This window comes from Marmota marmota, unplaced genomic scaffold (assembly GCF_001458135.2).
Source record: "Marmota marmota marmota unplaced genomic scaffold, marMar, whole genome shotgun sequence".
In the NCBI taxonomy this organism is placed as follows: domain Eukaryota; kingdom Metazoa; phylum Chordata; class Mammalia; order Rodentia; family Sciuridae; genus Marmota; species Marmota marmota.
Genome location: NW_025999932.1, coordinates 41,144,615 through 41,166,521, shown reverse-complemented (window position 1 = coordinate 41,166,521; position 21,907 = coordinate 41,144,615). Strand labels below are relative to the sequence as shown.

The window sequence follows — 21,907 nt, the reverse complement described above, 5'->3', positions numbered from 1 at the left end:
GGGGGACAGGGGTTGAATAGAGGGATTTCATGTTAAAAGAACTTATAGATTCTGAATATTTCCCCCTGCAAAATTGACACCTATATTTTAATATTTAAAAATTGGGAACTCTTAGGGTTGGGATATAGCTCAGTGGCAGAGAATATGCCTAGCCTGTAGAAGACCCTAGGTTTGATCCTCAACACTACAAAACGGGGTGGGGGTGGGGGAATAAAAGAAACCTTCAGGAATTTATTTAATCCTGCATTTTGCAAGCATTTAAACACCAATTCCCCTTTCCTCATCCTCTGAAGTAGTGAAAACAAACTTTAGAAAAAAATGGGATCTTCAAAGCAGGGTTTACAAGAGAACCCAATGGGTAAGGGGAAAACATTAGAACTTACATTTATCTTGTTTTTCATCTTATAAAGGGAAAAGTTTTAAAAATACTTACCACAGGAATTGGCTTTATACAAACCCTTATGTACTTCCTAAAATCAGTTGTTTTTAGCAAAAGAGTAGAGATAGTACAGCACAGAGGAATTAACTGTGGTGCCCACACATTTTTCTTTGTTTTCAGCTTTTTGTATATGGTATTAAATTCTGAGATATATAGGTTATAATACCTTTTATTAATTAAACTCAGTCTCAAAAATGAGCAGATGTCTTTAAAAAATTTCCACAAAGAAACTGTAGATAATGCCAATAAAGCAAATACATGTGAATAAAAAAGTGGAAAAACTGATACTTCTCTTGCTTCAAAATGATCTCTGTCAGTCACTCTATAAAGTAGCAAGAAGGGTAAAGGAATCAGATCCTTAGAGGAATCAGATCCTCTTTAGAACGAGATTGGCTGTTCTAAAATGGAAATTATCAATACCATTTTAAATATGACTCGTCATTCCCTGTCTCTCTTGGAAACAGAAACAGCTCAAGATATTTGTAGCAGAAAGGGATTCGGTGTAGGGAATTGGATACAAATAGTTTATGAATACAAAGTGGAAGAATTGGAATTGGAAACGGGAGAAGAAGCCTGGTTACAGAGAGAATTGCCCTTCCTCCTGGTTTCATTCTCCCACTGACAAACACCAGCTAGCCAGGGAATCTTGGAAATGTAGCCTGAAGGACCCTGCCACCACAACCACCATGGCCTAAAGCTAAAGCTTGATGCGCCTTGTGGTATAGTACCTTAAGTTATATTGTCTATTGCTGTTACGAAGCTTTCATAGTTGGCAATATTTTTAAAAACTAAGCATGGGTATTCAGGCTAGGGATGTAGCTTAATGGTAGAGCACCGCTGGGTTCAAACCTTAGTGCCACACCAAAAAAAGGGGGGGGGGGCGGGAAGGAAGGAAGAAAAAGAAGAAAGCCAATTTACAAGATTCCTTTCAGCTCCCTCCATCTCTCAATCATAATTGTTGTGTGTTTCTGGTTTTATATGTTGTCATCTGGCATGTGTAAATTTCATAGTATTCTTCGATAATGGTTCTCAACATGGGCTAGATAGTAGAATCAGCCAGGCGGTTTTAAAAAAGAAAATGCCTCCAGAGTTTGATCATTTGATCCAATGTGGGAGCCAATTATCTCAAGGTGTTTAAAGTTCCCTAGGTTATTCTAGTTTACAACCACTAATCCAAAGAGATAGAAACTTTTTACAGTTCTGTCTGCCATCTCCTGTTGAGGAAGGGATGGGATTCAATAATGATACGAGGGAGGAGATCAGAAAGTTTCTTTCTTCCAAACCCAGGATTTTTAAAAAGAATTAATATCTTCTTGTCTTTCTTATCACCTCTATCCCCTGCTCCTGAGTTTGACAAACAATGTGTTCTCTAGCCCTTCATCAGAAAGTGAGAGAGAACCAGAAACACTTAACTAGAAAAGTGATTAATTCAAGTAATAGAATTGTTACATAGAACCTTGAGGTTAACCCTCAGGAACTAGAAATAAAATTTGTCCTTATGCATAAAACAGATTGTTTCTTTAGTGTGGCAACCAACTGTTTTAGTCTTCAGAAGTAAGATTATTTAGTTTGGTTTTTTTTTTTTTTTAATTTTGCTGATTAAAATGGATGCCTGCAAGAATGTATCATAAAGGCTTTTCAGCAGTGTTTGCCTAATATAGTACATACTATATCTTATCCATTTGAATTTGTACACCAAGGACTATGGATTCTAAAGAAATGATTTCCTCCAAAGAAATGATGGTAACACACTAAGCAGAAATAGAAGCATTTGTAGAGGGGAGGGGGAAAATGATTTTTCTTAAGGACTTAAAATGCGAAACCATGATAGTTGAGGCTGTCATGCTCACTTTCGCAGTTAAAATAAAAACCTTCACAGAGACTGCCTTGACATAGCAATCAAAGTATTTCTGCAAACAACAGTCTCAAAATTTACAGACATCTGAGTTATAATATTTTAATTGGTAGTGGATGGCATTTATAATTTTAGTCAGTGATTAAGGTTTCAGTAATGACAGTTGAACATCTCTTTACCACATCCACAATGGATTTTCAACATTTTGTTGAATTTTAGTATTGAATAATTTGTTTTCTGTTGCAAAAGTAAGATTAGTTGTGTATGATAGATTTTTTAATTATAAAAATTTATAACTGGAGACAAAAGTTTAAAGTACTTCCTGAATTTAAGTTTATTTCTATGATATTGGCTACATAGTGATGTATGGTCATTAAGGACAGAAGAATATCAGTAATTAAAATTCACTTGACTTAAAAACTATTTGTTTTAATAACTGTCAGTAATATTTTGTATTGGCTGCTAACAAGTTAGATTTAGTCTGACTGCTTTGAGTGTTGTTTCTTTTTTTTTTTTAAGAGAGTATTTTTTTTAATATTCATTTTTTAGTTTTTGGTGGACACAACATCTTTATTTTATTTTTATGTGATGCTGAGGATCGAACCCAGCGCCTGCGCATGCCAGGCGAGCACGTTACCCTTGAGCCACATCCCCAGCCCAAGTGTTATTTCTTTAAGGTGCCTGTGTCAGAAACAAAGTGCCCAAAGGAAAAATAGTTAACCAACAGAAGTAACATTATCTCAGAACTATAAATTTCTCTGAAGTATACTAGTGCATATTATTTATAGTTTGTGTAATTACTCTTACCTGCAGTACCAAGATTAAGTTGAATACTAAGATTACCACTTCTGTACTGTTTAGATTTTAAAAAGAAAAAAGAAAAGTTAACTTCAAGGACCTTAGTTTTATCATAAGCATATTAGGTATTATTAACTTAATGAACATGGAAATAATTTAAACCCCTTTTTATAATTACACATATACTGGAACTTCTTACCTGATACAACAAAGGAGAATTTGGATTATGGACCTGTCTTAGATATTATCAAAAAAGATTTAACCAGTTTAGCTTTAAAGCAATATTTTTTTATAAGTTATCCCATAGTACAGGACTATGACAATAATAGATGTTTTGGGGTTTTATAGGGTTTTTTTGTAGTGCTAGGATCAAACTCAGGGCCTTGTACATGCTAGACATGTCCTCTACCACTGAGTTATACCTTTGCCCATTTCTTGTTTTTTTTTTTTAATAAACATAAGAATAAATGTGTTGGGGCTTTCAGATTACACTTTTAAGAATTGTTGTTCAGTAGATAAGAGGCCACACTACCTCAAGGAATTGAGCCATTGGTGGACATAGTTAACATAGAATGATCAGTATACATTTCTATTCTGCTTTCCCCTTTATTTTTAAAGAAGGAAAGCACCAACATTCAGTGCAGTCACTGTATTTGAGCAGGAGGTATGTAAACCAATTTTTTAAAAAAAAATCTAGATAGAATTTGGTGGTTTTCTTCCTACTCATTAACATTATAAATCACAACTTAATCTAACTTCTGATCTTATCCCTGGTAATGATTTTAAAGTTCCTTTCTAATTTATTCTAAATTCTTGCCTTTGAATTCTGGCCATCTTAACTCTGGGTTTGGGAATTGATAACAAACCCTTAAAAAGTTTTTCTCACCATTGCCAACGAGAATATTATATCTTGACCTCTCTGAAGTAGCCCTTCTTGCTTTACCAGCGTGTTTCTTTGAAAACATTTTTTTCTATTAATCTTCCCAGCTTCACCCATCATTTTATATAATGAAGAGCCTCCAAAGGGTAGAAATCACTTCTTTTTTCTGAATTTATCTATATCTGTCATCTTCTTTCAACATAAACTAAAGATGGGAAGGGAGTGGAGACAGTTGTCATGCAGGGTCTGACTGCATATGAAGGATGCAAAGGCCTAATCCCACTCACACTTGTATTCCCAAGGATATAGAGGCTGGGGCAGGAGGATTGGAAGTTCAAGGCTAGCCTGGGCAACTTAGTGACATCCTGCCTCAAAATAGCATAAAATAAAAACTCAGTGGTAACACTCTTACCTAGCATGCATGAGGCCCTGGGTTCAGTGCTCAGTGATGGGGAAAGAAAATAAGCTAAACTCTAATCTTTTCCTGGGTCCCCACTTTGTCTTGTCTTCCCTGGAAACCAATAGCTTTTGACAATAAATGAAATCCCACATCCCACCCAACCCCTTGGGAAGGGAATAAGCAGTTACCATCTCTCTTCTGTATGTAAACAGATTCTTTGATTTATTTTCTAGATCCCAAGGTAAATTTCTCTTATCCTGCACTTGACCAGGGTAAAGGATTACAATGTCTTCATCTCCCAGTCCTGGCTTTTTTCTGCTTTTCACCAGGCCCACTTTCTGGGTTGTCCGATACTGTGTAAGTGCTATGTGACAGTGGAAGGGGATGTCAGGATTCAAACTAAGTAAAGATATGTTGTAGTCACTGGTCAGCAAAGAAAGGCTTAACATATTTACCCCATTACACATCCCATGATATCATCCCACTTTTAACCCAGAGACCCTGATATTTGGATTTGTGGGTTTTATCCGGTCTCTCATCCTTTTTTCTCCCCAATAATATAATCTTCTTCTATCCTTTTTTGGACCCTAGAGAAAGCCTATATTTTTCTAAATTCTTTGTAACTGCCCATCATGTTCTCTTTTATGCTGTTCTCACCCAGGAAATCTTGAGACTGCCTGGCAGGATTTCATTCCTCCCCAACAATGCAATCTGTGTCGTACATTTGCATTATTTTCAGCATCGTGATCTTATCCTAGGTAGTTCTGTGGTCTACTGTTAATACATTTTAAATGCTCAAGGGCCTCTATGCATTTTAATACATGAGCCCAAAGAAAGAAATACTGTTTTAAAGAGAAGACTATCTTATTTGCTCCATATCTTAGTGCACTGCCTAGTACATAGTCTGTGCTTGATCTCCCAAAGAAATGAATAGAATTTTTTTTTTTTGGCACCAGATATTGAACCCAGGGGCTCTTAACCACTGAGTCACATCCCCAGTCCTTTTTATTTTTTATTTTTAGACACTGTTTTGCCAAGTTGCTGAGTCTGGCCTTGAACTTGTTATCCTCTTGCCTTAGTCTCCTGAGTCACTGAAATTGCAGGCATGCACCACTGTGCCAAGCAAGATAAATGGATTTTGAGTTTCATCCCCAAGATGTACATATTTTAAAAAAAATTAAGTTGATTAAGTTACCCCTTTCTCCCTTGTCTGGCTCCTAAGTTTATTTCATTAAAAGGCAATATTGTCAAAGTTGCCTTTTTAGCCACTGATTTGTAAGTCTCCAATTATATGTAAGATGTATTTTCAGTTTTAACATCAATAGATCAATTGCAACTAAATTTTATCATTCTTGACAAATCTCTATTGTTAAAATATAGAGAATAAACCTCATTGCAAGAGATGGAGTTTATGCAATAATTTAGTTGTTACTTTTGAAGTATATTTTGTTATTTTTTTAAGCTAGTCCCCAGATTATAATCATTCCAGCTGATGAACAGGAGATTGTTCTCTGACAGCTTTACTCAGTCTACTGAGGTTTTATTTACCTGGTGGGTTGCTACCATTTATGTATGTTTCCTATAACAAGTTTCTATGCTTTATAAAAATGAAGTGCTTCCTTAAAATTTTTTTCAACTGAACTAAAATAAGTGAACAGAAGTTATATATTTTCAATAAAGAGATAATCTTTTAAATTTTTATTTAGTTGTAGATGGACACAGTATCTTTATTTTATTTATTTATTTTTATGTGGTGCTGAGGATTGAACCCAGTGCCTCACGCGTGTGAGGCAAACTACAACCCCAGCCCCAGAGAGATAATTTTTTTACAAATAAACAAACCCAGGATGATAACAGGGGAAGAGAACTTCATTCTTTTGGGGCCATTGCTTCCCAAATTTGTGTGCATGAAAATATGTCAGACTAGAGGATACACACAACATGCGGTCCAAGAGTATTGTTTTTACTTAGATAAAGAGGTATAGTGTGTGTGTGTGTGTGTGTGTGTTAAAAGAAGAGTATGTTATACAAATGAATTTAGAGGTCACACAATGTTCTAAGATAAAATGAGGATTTCAGAGAAATGGTTTCCTTGTGTCTGAGTGCCAAGTATATATTTACCATTTTCCTTTGCTAAACCTATCTTTCAATTCAAACCAAAAAAAAAAAAAAAAAAAAAAAACAGCTTCAAGGAGGCAGCAAGATCCAGAGTGAGAACTGGCACTGCCCGTATTCTTTTTTATTTTAACCTTTGCTTCCCAAACTTCTGACTTCCTAGAGAACCCATTGTATGATCTTCCTGCCCCCAGGGACCTCATGTTTGAAAGGTGTTACCTTCCAATCTATGTCTAGTACAGAAACTCTTACTATATATTAGTTAATAAAAAACAAAGGAACTGCAAATTACAGTTTCTAATCACCACAGGCTAACCAGAAAGAAATCTTACTTGGGGAGAAATAGTCACATTACATGCAGAGCTTCAGGAATACTGAAGATGATTTACTGATTGTCATTATTAGTGTCCTAAAGCCTTGAAGATATAGGGAGTCCTGGGAGCAATGAGGATCCCAGGCTCTGAACCCCAGTTCAGAGCTCTTCTGCCTACAATCTTCAAATCTTTTTATTTTGAGACAGAGTCTCACTAAATTGACCAGGCTGCCTTGATCCTCTTGCTTCAAGTTGCTAGGATTATAGGCATCTGCCACTGCACATGGCCCAAAACTTCAAATCTAATCGTTTTTAGATGTATAAAACAGAGATGCCTGTGTTTCAAGTGAGTATGTTGAATTGATGCTTTTCTTTTCTTTCTTTTTTTTTTTCTTTTTGCATATAGATTGAATATGAAAGGAAAAAGAAAGAAGATGGGAAGCGAGCTCGGGCTGATAAGCAACATGTACTAGATATGCTGTTTTCAGCCTTTGAGAAACATCAGTATTATAATCTTAAGGACCTGGTGGACATAACAAAACAACCTGTGGTATGTATATGTTCATATCTATCCTTTAAATAAGTCCTGCTTTGTTAACATGTACTACTAAGTAGAAATGTGTGTTTCGCATATGATTGAGTTCACATTTACTTATACTAATGAGAGTTTGTGTGTTAAGGCATGTTTTCTGATTTTTTTGTAACATCAGTTTCATTGATTTGTTTACTTTTGGTACCAGGGATTGAACCCAGGGGCGCTTAACAACTAAGCCACATCCCCAGCCCCTTTTTTATGTTTTATTTTGATACAGAGCCTTGCTGAGTTGTGAGGCTGGCTTTGAACTTGTCACCTTCCTGCCTCAGCCTCTTGAGCCACTGGGATTAACAGTTGTGTGCCACTGCACTTGTCTACTTCATTGTTTTAAATTCCAAATTACATTTAATATAAATAATTCCACACAAAGAAAAGGAATTATCCTCCTTTGGATTTATTCTTGACATTAATCTGTAGATTTTGTTGTACATAAACCTTTCACTTTTTGTTAAGAAATTAAATTCTAAAAGAGTTAAATAATTTTTTTAATAGAGCAGAAAGTGTTCATGCTGCAGTATTATCAACTCATCTTAATGACTTCAGTCCCTTTGGCATCAAAGCCTTAGAAACAGCATTCCAAGCTAGATGAAAAAAAAAAAAATTGAAAAAGAATAATTCATTAGCTAAGCTGCATTTCTTCTGGTCTTAATGAAGTTTATCTTTGTATTTTTATATATAAACGCATCTACATGAAAATGGCTTCCAGAAACTGACAGCAGACAAGATATTCTTACAGAATAAAACATACACAAAATTGACATTGGAAAATAAGCACTTATAGAGAGACATTTTGATGATACTAAGGAATGCAATTTCTTTGCTGTAGAAGGAATGTAAGATTTATTCATTTTGCATCAAAGATATTATTATAAAGCTTCTATTTTGTTTCTATAGATAATTTTTATATGGCAGTACACAGTAAATCTGATAATTTTTGGCTTATGATCAGGGGTGGACTTCAAGGGATCCATTAGCTTCCTGAATATGTGCAAAAATGTTTGGGTTTTTCTCAGCAGCTAATCCATAGTTTGTATCAGATTATCATAGAGGACCACTGATCTAAATTATAAAACAAACTTATATTATTTAGAGACTATTTCCTCAGCAAGCAGATTTTTGAAGGCAGGGTTGTGAATTTTTCCTAAATATCCATATATTCTACAGCATAAACTTAGCAGAAATTCACTAGTTAATTAATCTGAAAAAAAGGAAAATCCTAGTCCCCAGGAACCATCATATTTTCTTTAAATGGATTTTGACAGGCCTCATGTCATTTATGGTGGGGGTTGGGGACAAAGAACCAGTGTCAAGAAAGTGTAGAATGTCTTTGCCAGGCTGGAGGTGGACCAGAGCTAGACATAGGGCAGAAGGAGATAGCGGTGGAATCTAGCCCACTGGGAAGTCACTTTCATTCCTAAAATTGAAAGAGTTGGACAAGATAATCTTTATGATCTCTTCCAGCTCTGAATCTGTGATTCTCTCCCTATTTCATCATCATCTCCTATTTTATCTCCTATTTTCTTCTCCTAAGATCACTCTGAGACCTAGCACAGTTTTCAAACATAGCACCCATTTACCAATATTCCTTTAATCACACATTTCTATTAAAAGTGTCACAGAAAAAGAAAGGGAGGAAGGAAGAGGGGAGAAAAAGAAAATCAGCTCTGATTATAACTGAACCTTATTTCCTGTTCTCTGTCCTCCCAATTTTAGGTCAAAATTCAGGGAAGTTTATTTTTAATTATTGATTAGCCATTCTAAATCAGGGATCCCCAATCATGTTGATCCAGTGGGGCCATATTTTAATTCAGAATGTGAAATTGAACAGCTGGCATGCTTTTAGTTAAGGTTCAAGTCTACGGAAAAAACTAGCTACAGATCAGTGCCTATACTTTATATCCCTGTTATGTATATATGTATGTATGTATATATATTTGGTACTGGGAATTGAACCCAGGGGAACTTAACCACTGAGCAACATACCCATCCTTTTTATTTTTTATTCTGAGACAGGGTCTTACTAAGTTGCCCTACTGCATCAGCATTTGGGTAGTATTAACCTAGTATTTAGAGTTTATTTTCAGAGAGGCTTAAGTAGGGGTTTGAATAAAAGTAATAACAGTAAAAATAAAAATAACCAGAATTTGGAATCAAGATACAAAAAAATTATGCTGTTTTACAGGGTAAAATAGCTAGAGAATTTGAAATACTGGGAGCATTTCTCCTATCAAAAATAAAAATTTATAGGTATATACTATTATGGGTCTGTGAATTGGTTGGGATTCCTTTAAGTGCAAGAAACAGAAACCCAAATTCAAAATAAAAATAGAACCAGGCTGTAAGCACACACCTGTTAGCCTAGCAACTCAGGTGGCTGAGGCAGGAAGATCACAGGTTTGAGGCCAGCCTCAGTAACTTAGTAAGACCCTTTCTCAAAAATAAAATAAAGGGCTGGGATTGTGGCTCAGTGGTAAAGCACTTGCCTAGCATGTGTGAGGCTCTGGGTTCAATTCTCAGCACCACATTTAAATAAATAAAAAATAAAGGTCTGTTGACAATTAAAAAAATAAAGTAAATAAAAACCATTGAGGATGTAGCTCAGAGGTAGAGTACCCCGGGTTTAATCCCCAGTTCGACCAACCAATCAATCAATCAATAATTTTTTTAAGAAATAGATTTTATCACCTCATATAGCTTGGAAAATTCAGGAATGCATGTAACTTTAGAGATAGCCAGATCTAGCTAATGTTTAGTCATAACTGTCCATTTCAATCTCTCCATAGCTCTCATCATCTTCTCATCTTTCTTATTTGTTGTCTATTTTTAAGTAGATTCTTACAATATGGTAGCCAGAATGGCCTTCTAAAACACCTCACAGCTAGCAACCCCTAACCCCCCTCCCAAAAAAAAAAAAAAAAAGGTTTCTACTTGAATAAAAGCCCAAAAGGAGATTCTAATTGACCTGGTATAGGTCATATGCCTGCTTCTGACACAAGGGGATGGACCCAGGAGTGCTCTCGCCAGCCAAGGCCCACTGCATCTCAAACCCTGTGCCATATTGCTTTAAGTACAAAGTTTGTGCCTAATCAATATTAATCACTTTTTCTGCTGTCTCAGATTTAATGTGTTCAAAACAACTCTGATTTCTACACTCACCAAGAACTCCCCCAGACTTTCTCATTTCAGTAAGTGATACCACAGTTCCCCGCAAGTTATTCAAGCCAGACACCTGTATCCCATTTCTTTTCCACAATATATATTACCAATTGTGATGTATAGATCTCTCTCACCCAGGATCTTAAATGTAAATAGTATCTTAGAGACTTTCTAGTTTAATTTTCTAATTTATTTGCCTAGAGAGGGGAATTGGCTAATGGTTTAGACCTAGTTATCCTGACTTCAGTCAATGAATATCCTTTATCACATTGCCTTAAAAATCATAATTAATTTAAGTCAGATGTGTAGAAAATAGAACTAAAGTTTTATCTTTACTCATTCCATTTCTAATTCAAAAGTAAAAATAATATATGATGCTCATTCCCAAATTTATTTAATATATGCTGTTTTGATTATAATGCTTTTTTCTAAAATAAACTTTCCCCTTTTCACTTAATTTCTTTTTTCCTCACTTTTGAAAAAACAATATGTGTCATTTTCTTCCTGTTCACAATTCCCTTCTACTTCTCTCTTCATTTTTCCGGTAAGTGGAAATTTTTATTTTGAACGATACTACTAAAACTAAAAAGACAACCAGTCTCTCAGCAGAGCATATTAATTAATGACAGCCCTTTTTGATATATCTATTTTAAAAACTAATTATTTGCTAACTTATGAAATAGTCTTAATTAAAAATGTTAGGATATGAAATGTCATACTAAAATAAATTATTAACTTGAAATTTAAACACATTTATGAAATTTTAATGCTTTCCTTTAGAATAGAAGACTTAATAATTACTAGATCTACTACCAAATTAATTATAACTTAATGTTTTCCCTTTTAATTTCCTATATGGTTTATTTCAGTTGTTTTCTTTTTTCTTTGACTCATTTCTGAATGAGGGAAAATTTGAGGTGAATTTTGTAGCATACTCACTTAACTCAAGATTTTACATAAATATTAACTAATTTGCTGAAAATTTTCTGTTGGTAAGATACACCTACAGCCTCCCTTGCTTGCCATTTAATTTTCAATAATATTTTCAAATAGAAAAATAATACTATGCCATTGATATTTTTTGGTTGTTTGTACATTCAAAACTATTCCTCACACCAAACCTACTAATAATGAAACAGTTGCCATGGTTCTAAATGCAAATATTTATTTACATTTAAAAAGGAATTTATTGTTTGTTTCTTTATCTGTTAAGACTTGGATACCTTTCTGTATGTTTGTGTATATATATATATATATATATTTTTTTTTTTTTTTTCTTGTTCTTCCAGTTGTAAGCCATTATAAGTCCCAGCCTTGGAATGCCTTATAATATCCCAGAATAAGCTATAGTCAGTATGCAAATAAACTAGTGCAGTTTAGAAATATGTCTTTAACCAACATTAGAGACATGAGCATTTCTCCTATCAAAAGTAAAAATTTATAGGTATATACTATTATGGGTCTGTGAATTGGATGGGATTCCTTCAGTTGCAAGAAACAGAAACCCAAATTCAAAATATCAATAGAACCAGGCCTGGTGGCACATACCTATAAGCCCAGCAACTTCCCAAAGAAAGTAAACTTTGTCTGAAATATTCAAACATTTGCCAAAGCTAAACAGAAAAGGTATTGCTAATAAGATGATCTACAAATATTAATGCAAACATGTTTTTTTCAAGGTTTGGATTAGGGTCGGCCAGGGCTTATGCTTGACCATTTCATTACTCATCTGTCTGTTTTTTGGAATTTCAAAGGAAGAAATTAAGCCAGTGGGACCCTGGGAGGAAGATAGGGCAGGGTCTAGCAGAGAAGAGGAAGTAAAACCAGAAGGAAAGGAGAAAAATGAAGGCATAGCCTATGTTCCAAAGTAATTCCTAGCATCACCTTCTCTTCCTGTTCACAGTTTTTTTTCTATCTTAAGTAGTGAAAACATCTTTTGCCTTCTTTCACAGTTTATTTCTAATGTGTAGTTTATTTTTAATGAAAGAATTTCATGTCTTGGAGCCACTTACAGCTTCATCTGTAAGTCCTCTCTTCTGTTGACATCTCAGAAGATTCACCCAAAAATCATATAAAGCTGAAATGACATTTTGAAATTATTATAGAACCAATAAATGCTTGGATCACTTTATGAAAGCATATAGTATATTTTCCTTTGGTGAATCTTTCTGCAGTCTTTGGTATAGATTTGCATATTGCAAATATGCACCCAGCTTGGTTTAACCTTTTTGGAAGATATAGTGACTAGAAGCCTAGTAGGCTTACCTAAAGCTTTAGTAGTTTTGATAAATTCCTTGTCAAAGATATGTTTTTAATCAAATTCTAGAAATTTAGATATAGCTGATTTATTTTATAAATTGTATTTATATTGCTAGGTGTATTGCTTATCACCAAAATGCCTGATAAAATGAAATGGAACATAAATCTTCCATTTGGTGGGCAGAGCAGGAGAGGAAGAGATAGGAGAAATGGGAGGAAGGGAAGAAAGGAGAGCAGAGAGACTAAAATAGTAGTTTCCTAGGCTTTGTGGCTCTGCATAGGTTTGCCTTGGTCTTGTGAGGAAACCAGGAAGTTTGGTCTGTGAATTTCTGACTTTGGGGCTATCACAATTTTATTTTGACCCACAAATGCAAAGCTCGACCTAATTCCTTGACCTTTTTGGTCAAGTATGTGCTTTGCTGTTTCCTTCCATAGGTGCTGTGATGTTTTACTCTTTTTCTCTGCTTTCAGACTTGCTGTAAATTCTCTCCCACACATGCCTGCCACATCCCTTTGAAGAATTGTTGGGCCTGAGCCAGTTTATTCAGATCATGTGCTGCAGCATGGCACATACTCTGTAATAAGAAATACCCCAATCCCATGACATAAAAGTCTGCTTAGTTCTAGAATTCTTGTTTAAAATAAAGATGGTTAGACAAAAATTAAATTGAAAAGTCAGTCATGTTTAGAATGTGTAAGAGGAGTAGAACTAGTTTCTCTTGCTCTCTGCACAAAATTGCCTTTCAGTTCAAATGATCAAATTTCTGGCCTCAAGGAACCTGGCATGTCAACCAGGCTGGGTCAAAGTGCTCCCATGATCCCCTGCACTCCTGACTTTATTACACTTGCCTGCTTGTACATCTTTATCTACACCCTTGTCTTAAGTTATAAATTCTATAAGGCAGAGAGGACTGACTATGCACCACTTCACCTGGCACACTTTAGGTGTTGGAATAAATATCTGAGTAAATATGTGAAGAAGAAAAAAAAGAAAAATGATATTACCAATTTATGTATTTATTTATTTTTATGTGGTGCTGAGGATCAAACCCAGTGCCTCACACGTGCTGGGAAAGCACTCTATCACTGAGGTATAACCTCAGTCCTACCAATTAAATTTCAATCCTGGTAGAATCTTTAAAATCTCCCCCTCAGTTGTCTTATTTTAGTACCATAATACAACTTTTAGTAATAAATGTCATCCACATACAGGTAATACTGTTTAATCAGTCAACTTTTATTTCTCAAACTATGCTTACCTCTTGACTTAAAAGAACTAAAAGTTCTCATGGCGTATTCCTCTGGACCTTCTTAGTGCTCCCCACTCATCACCACCCTCTCACAAACAGTCCTCTCAACTGCCTTGTCACTCTTGAGCATACTCATACTCTGTTCACTCTGAGTAAGTACACTGAGTCTGTGTGATGTGCTGGAGGCGCTGTAGTAGAGCACGTGGTTTGAAAGGTGAGAGAGAAGCATGTAAGAAAGGAGTAGAATATAGTGTAATAAGAGCTATCATTGAAGTCTATGCAGTGGGAAGTATAAATCCAAGGGTGGGACTGTTAGGGAAAGTTCGGCTGAGAAAATAACATTTGAGCCTAATCTCAAAGGATAAGAGGATTCAGACTCCAGCGAAGGGAATGGGCAATACAGGGAAGGGGAGCTGCATGCATATCCAGAAACAGGAGGTGTATGCACAGTGGAGTATCAGAAGAGGACCCAAAAAGGAAAGGCAGATTTGAATGGATGCCTGTAAAAGAATGTCTTTGAAACACTATGGAGGAATTATCTGCTCTCACTGTTCTGTATCCATGTCTTCCTCCCTTCAGGGATTTTGTCCCCCTGTTTTTCCTTATTATCACTACTACTTTCTCTGCTGTTGCTTTGTGCCTCTTTTCTTGCCAAACTAATTCATTTGATTAGAGTAAAATAATCTTCAGTTGTGGTTTGAAACATCCTAAAAAATCCAAGACTTTTTTTTTTTTTTTTTTTTTCAGAAAGTTGGAAACTACCCCCTTTTCCCAGATCTGCATGGTTGGCCCTTGTGATCATAATCCTGTTTCATTGCTTGACAAGTCTACTGGCTATGATTATATCATTCCCTTCTTACTATCACAAGGAAGAAAGAGAGGGGACATCTTTGTATAAAAGTTATCCCATATATTAGACTAAATTACCAGAATGAGAGTGCACTGAATGTGAAAGCAGCTGCATTTATACACTGAAGATTTTCTTGATATTTGTGTTTACCTCTTTTTAGGCTTTTCACTTTCTGTGTCTAGATTATAAATAGGCACACGACATGAAGTCAAGAGAGCTTCTTTTTTTTTCCAAGCTATCAGAATGCCCCTGGCAATTGTTCTTTTCATTTTTGACCATTGCACTGCATCCACAATTGTATGATTGTTTGTGCAACAGGATCTTAGCCAATCTCACAATAAACCATTCTTAGGAATTTTACAAAGATGTCATTCTTGGCACCTAAACTGAGAATCTATTGTGCCTTACCCATAATTTTTCATTTATGAATCCAGTTTAATTAGAAAATAGTTGATGAACAGTGTCTCCTTTTTTAAATGTAATTTGAAGTAGCAGATGGCAGACATGCACATTACCTGGGTGTCTCAATCCTTTATGCTTACTCATTCGCATGGGTCCTTCAGTGAAGCCAACTGTAGAAAGTGTGGGAGGCAGGCAAGCTGTGCGGGGGAACCCTGGGCTCATTTGGTTCATTGCAGCCACCTGCTGGGGCCTGGCTGCTGGTAGGGAATGGCTGCCCAAGAGAGCTAAGCCATCAGAGCCTTCCTGCTAAGCAACATTTGTGTGGTTCCATTGCTAATCATTTATCATATTTCTAGATGACAGTGTATGAACTGAAAGAACTTTATGAATTGTACAGAATTACACCAATCAGTGTAAAATGGCGTTAGGTTATGTTGGTAACACAGTATTAAGTAGGGATGAGACTGAGAACTAAGCAATCCACCAAAGATTCAAGGGTCCTGGAGTATCAGAACTGGAAGAACCCTTAAAGGAGATATAGTGGACCTTTAATGTAATTAAATGAGGGACTTGTTAAAATGCAGATTCCTGGGCCCAAAATAGTGCTTACATAAGCTTCCCACATGATTCCGATGCAGGTAATCTCATACCATATGTGAGAAGCTGCCACTAGAGCTTCTTGGCCATTTCTCTAATTAGTGCCTCATTTCAGTTAATTTTTTTAAAATTACATTTTCCATCAATGGGATGAGTCATCTTAATACTGTAACAGGTTCTTAGAAGCATACACACAAAAATTATTGTTGGATGGGTTTTTTTTTTAAATCACTTTTAAGTAATTAATTTTTATTTCTCCATAAGAAGGAAATATTGCAGTTTATATTGGTCAGTTTACAGTGGAATGCTTATACCTTGGGTACTGACAAGCAAAGGTGAGGGTTTAGTATTACATTATGTGTCCATTGAATTTTCAGGGACCTAAAATACCATAATATGGACTCTTACCTTTGGAGGAGCCAGGTACACAAAGCTGCAGCCCCCATGGTTTTAGTTTGTCTTATTATCACTTCTCACCCTGTCTTGGCAAGCTTAACCAACTTACATGTAATAATTAACACAAATAGTGGGGCTGGGGTTGTGGCTCAGCGGTAGAGCACTCGTCCAGCATGTGTGCACCCTGGGTTCGATCCTCAGCACCACATAAAAATAAATAAAGGTATTGTGTCCAACTACAACTAAAAAATAAATATTTAAAAATAATAATAATAATTAACACAAATAGTAACTTTCAACACAGGAAAAATAAGTAGCCTAGTATGCAAGTTTGAGAACCTACCTTAAAACTGAGAATTCTAAGGACATGTCAAGGAGAGTAAACTATAAGCCAATATCCCCGATGAACTTAGATGCAGAAATGCTTAATAAAATATTAGCAAATGAGGAGCTGGGATTTGGCTCAGTGGTAAAAGTGCTTGCCTGGCATGTGTGAGGCACTGGGTCCGATCCTCAGCACCGCATATAGATAAATGAACAAAGGCCCATCAAAATAAAAAATTTTTAAAAATATTAGCAAATGGTGTTCAACACCATATTAAGAAAATTGTACATCACATCCATGTTGATTTTATTTCAGAGATGCAAGGATGGTAGGATGGTTTTTTAATATATGCAAATTAATAAATGTAATTGATCTGAAATAGAATTAAGAACAAAAATCACTTTGTCATCTCAATAGATGCAAAGAAGGCCTTCGAAAAAATTTAGCACCCATTCATGATAAAAACAATGAAGAAACTAGGGATAGAAGGAACCTACATCAGGAAGGCTATATATGAAAAGTCCAAATCCAACCTCAGAGTGAATGGTGAAAACTGAAAGCATTTTCTTGGAAATCTGCACCAAGACAAGGATGTCAACTCTCACCACTCCTATATAATATTATGCTAGAAATTCTAGCCAGAGCAGGTAGGCAAGAAAAGGAAATAAAAGTTATAAAAATAGGAAAGGAAGAAGTCAAATTATCACTATTTGCAGATATGATCCTGTACTTAGAAGACCCAAAAATTTCCCATCAAAAGACTGCTGTAGTTAATAAATTCAGCAAAGTAGCAGGTTACAAAATCAACACACAAAAATTAGTAGCTTTCCTATATACCAACAATGAATCTGCTGAGGAAGAAATCAGGAAAACAGTTCCATTCACAGTAGCCTCAAAAAATACAAAATACTTAGAATAAATCTAACCAAGGAGGTAAAAGACCTCTACAATGAAAACAGTAAAACATTGAAGAAAGAAACTGAAGACCTCATAAGATGGAAAGACCTCTCATGTTCATGAATATGCAGAATTAATATTATTAAAATGGCCATACTGCCAAAAACAATCTATAGATTCAATGCAATTCCCATCAAACTACCAGTGACAGGGGCTAGGGTTGTAGCTCAGTGGTGGAGCATTTGCCTTGCACATGTGAGGCACTGGGTTCAATCCTCAACACCACATGAAAATAAATAAATAAAATAAAGATATTGTGCCCATCTACAACTAAAAATATGTGTATTTTAAAAAATACTAGTGACATTCTTCACAAAACTAGGAAAAAACAGTCCTAAAATTCATTTGGAGGAATAAAATATCCAATATAATTTTAGGTCAAAAAATCCATGCTGGGGGCTGGGGTTGTGGCTCAGCGGTAAAGTGTTCGCCTAGCACCCTTGAGGCCCTGGGTTCGATCCTCAGCACCACATAAAAATAAATAAATAAAATTTTAAAAAGTATTATGTCCAACTACAACTAAAAAATAAATATTTTTTTTTAAAAGCCATGCTGGAAGCATCACAAAATCTGATTTCCAATTATACTACAGAGTTATAGTAATAAAAGCTGCATGGTTCTGGCATTAAAACAGACACATAGACCAGTGGTACAGAACAGAAGACACAGGGACAAACCCACACATCTACAGTCATCTGATCCTTGACAAAGGTGCCAAAAACATACATTGGACAAAAGACTGCCTTTTCAACAAATGGTAATGGGAAAACTAGTTATCCATTTATAGAATAATGAAACCAGAATCTTAACTCTCACCTTGCACAAAATTCAACTCAAAGTGGATCAAAAACCTAAGGAATTAGATCAGAAACTATGAATTCCTAGAAGAAAACATAGAGTCAATACTCCAGCATATAGGCACAGGCAGTGATTTTCTTAGTAGGACCCTTAAAGCTCAAAAGATAATGCCAAGCATTAATATATGGGATGGCATCAAATTAAAAAGCTTCTGCACAGTGAAGAAAACAATTTGGAATGTAAAGTGAGAATCAACCTACAGAATGGGAGAAAATATTTGCTACCTACTCTTATGGATTAATATCTACAATATATAAAAAACTCAAAAGACTAAGTAACCCAATTAATAAATGAGCAAATGAATTAAACAAACACTTCTCAAAAGAAGAAATACAAATGACCAAAATATATGAAAAATGTCCAACATCATTAGCAATTAGGGAAATACAAGTCAAAAAACTGCACCGAAATTTTGTCTCACCACTCAGAATGGCAAGAGTACAAATAATAATAAATTCTGGAGAGGAAAGTCATCATACTGTAGCAACACATGTGTACCATGTTTTTTACATATATTTTGGGAGGGTGTGGATGGACACAACACTTTTATTTTTATGTCTCTACTACTGAGCTACAACCCCAGACCCATACCCATGTTTTTAGCCAGTAGCTAAACTCTGGAACCAGCATAGGTGACCATCAATGGATGGATGGATAATGTGGTATATATACACAATGGAGTTTTATTCAGCCATAAAGAAAAATAAAATATGTCATTTGCAGAAATTATTCATAATATATTAGTAATAGGTGAAATAAGCCAAACTCAGGTGGTCAAGGGTCATATGTTCTCTCTTGGAGGGAAGATAGAGAGGAAAAAGGAAAAGAAGGACAGAAGGGTTGTAGGGATCTCATGAAAATCAAAGGAAGATAAGTAGAGGAAAGGGACCAGAAAGTGAGAGGCAGGGAGGGAGAGGGGAGGTGCTGGGAAGTGATATTGGCCAAATTATATTGCTATATTGTGTGCATATACAAATAAATAACAATAAATCCCACCATTATTATAATTATAATGCACCTATAAAAATGTGGAAAAAGGAAATAAAACTTTAAAAAAATACTTGTTAAATAATAAATAAAATACTTTTACCAAAAATCTTGTGTGGATAAGATAAAAATATAAAAAAGAACTGAGAATTCTAAATATCTGTCACATGTTTGCTTCATTGAATATTATCTCTCTATTCCAAAAATACATATATATACATATATATATATATATATATATTTTTTTTTTTTTTTGGAAGCAGGAGCTTCCAAAACTACTGATTCCAATCTGACTGTAAACTGAGACCTTGAAGCCATTGACCTCCCAGGCAAATTACACTTGATGTATTAGGTCATGTTAATAAATCCTGAGCACCAATAATTTCCAGTGTATTTTCCTCTAGACATATTTATTTTTCCTTTTAAGTTTTCAAATTGTTGCTTTTAGGAAGTTCAGCCCCTTTGATGCAAATAACATATATTTAATGAGGTGTTATATATCATAGGTATAGAATCAAAAGGCAAGCTGGGCATGGTGGCACATGCAGCAGCTCTGAGGCGGGAGGATCATGAGTTCAAACCCAGCTTTAGCAACGTATCAAGGCCCTAAGCAACTCAGTGAGACTCTGTCTCTAAATAAAAATAAAAAAGGGCTGGGGATGTGGCTAAGTGGTTAAGAATCCCTTGAGTCCAATCCATGGTACCAAGAGAAAAGGCAGTTTATTTAATCTCTTTATAAAGAAATCTTGAGCTTTTATTAGCTTTATAATTTTTATTACTCATAAATGTGCTTTGACATTTTTGTTTTCTGTCTTTATATCTCATCTTTGAAGTTTTTTCTTTCTTTTTTTAGGGATATCTAAAGGACATCTTGAAAGAAATTGGAATTCAGAATGTAAAAGGGATCCACAAAAATACGTGGGAGCTGAAGCCAGAGTACAGGCATTATCAAGGAGAAGAGAAGAGTGACTGAGAGGCCTTGTAGCCAGAATGCTGATGGAACAGCTGAGTGGTGATGCTAACCAACAGCCCTGTTACCAGGAAGCTTGAGCATCCTGTGTTAAAAGGAGTAAAATGATTGGTACTTTAGTTTCTTTTAGTAAATTTTTTAAATCTGTAATTCTATAAAATTTCTTAAAGTGGTTTTTGAAAAAGGACAAATTTATTTATAGACTTGTATTAAACTTGTAAATTCATGATGGGGATAGGGGTTAGGGATTAAGAGGGCTTTTCATTTTAAATGTTAACTTTTAAAATGTTAAGATTTGGAAATGTTTGCTAAATGAAGACTTTGTCCTTGCTGCCTATCTGAGAAACTAAAGTAACTCAGGTCCAAAGTGAATGATATACAAGGAATAAAGGTCAACTACAGAAATCATTAAAAGGAATAAATAACCAAAGCTGCTTTTTTCTGAACTTGTTCAAAAATGAAGTTGCCTTTTTAAAAAAAGTGATCATATTTCATGTTCATTGGTACATTTATAAGACATTCAGTTCATAGTAGAATGACAATTTTTATCATTAGCTTATTTTATTCTAGTGATATTGATAAGCAGAATGAACAAAATCATTGTCAAGTCATGTGTCTTTTGTTTGCTTTTAAAATAAGTAAAAATTGAATACCTGTCCAAAATTTCAAGATTTATCTTCTTCAGCCAGATTATAAACTTTACAAAGTCTGGCTTTGCCTGCAGAATTTCACTGCCCATTCAGCAGGTACATATTGACTTCACCTGGCAAGTAACACTGCCAACTAAAGGAGGGTTGTAGTGGTGCAATGGAGACCAAAAAGGTTAGTGTCAGTTCCTAGGGCGTGAAAATGTTTCTTTTATCTTTCTCTTTAATATTTAAATGACCAATCAAGTACATGATAAAATGTATAAGTACATGATAAATTTTTTCTGACATAAAATGTTGTATATTAGGCAATCCAAAATCATACCCACAAACAAAACCCCCCAAAAAAAGGAGTTTTAGCAAACTAAGCACAGTGAAAAGTTGTTTAAAACATGAATTCATTTTGTCATTTAGGATATTTGTAATCAAAAAGTGGCAAATGCCAAAATTTTAAGAAAATATTACATCATTACAGCAAAGAGATAGCTCTCCATTGAGAGAAATAATGTTCTGTATGATTTGCTTTTAGCAGCAGGACAACAGAATTCTTAAGTGGAGTGCCACTGTACTAAGAAAATTTTTATCTTTGCATTCCCACCATAAAATACAACTGTGATTAAGGAGGGTGGTCTCATTCCTCACCCCACTTCAGTTGTCATATCCTACCTTGTTCTGGTGCAGGAGGCAGATATGGTATGCCCATTACCTCCTCTGCTGATGACTGGAAGCCCAGTCATCAAAAGCTCTCAGATAAAGGTATCGCTCTATAGAAATGAGAATTCTGGGTACCTGCCATGTGCATGGTGTATTACATAGCATGTATCTTCCCACAAAACTTGCCCTTTTTTGCTGTATGAT

At 35.2% G+C, this 21,907-nt stretch overlaps 1 protein-coding gene across 1 annotated transcript in view; it reads left to right on the top strand.

The window, feature by feature from the left end:
- Positions 1-20,848, top strand: part of Gtf2f2 (general transcription factor IIF subunit 2) — a 153,497-nt gene extending 132,649 nt beyond the window's left edge. The window contains exons 7-8 of the mRNA XM_015484311.2: positions 7,207-7,350; positions 20,286-20,848. Coding sequence (XP_015339797.1) covers positions 7,207-7,350; positions 20,286-20,405 — 264 coding nt within the window. The 3' untranslated portion in view covers positions 20,406-20,848. The remainder of the gene's footprint in view (positions 1-7,206; positions 7,351-20,285) is intronic.
- Positions 20,849-21,907: the final 1,059 nt, after the last annotated feature.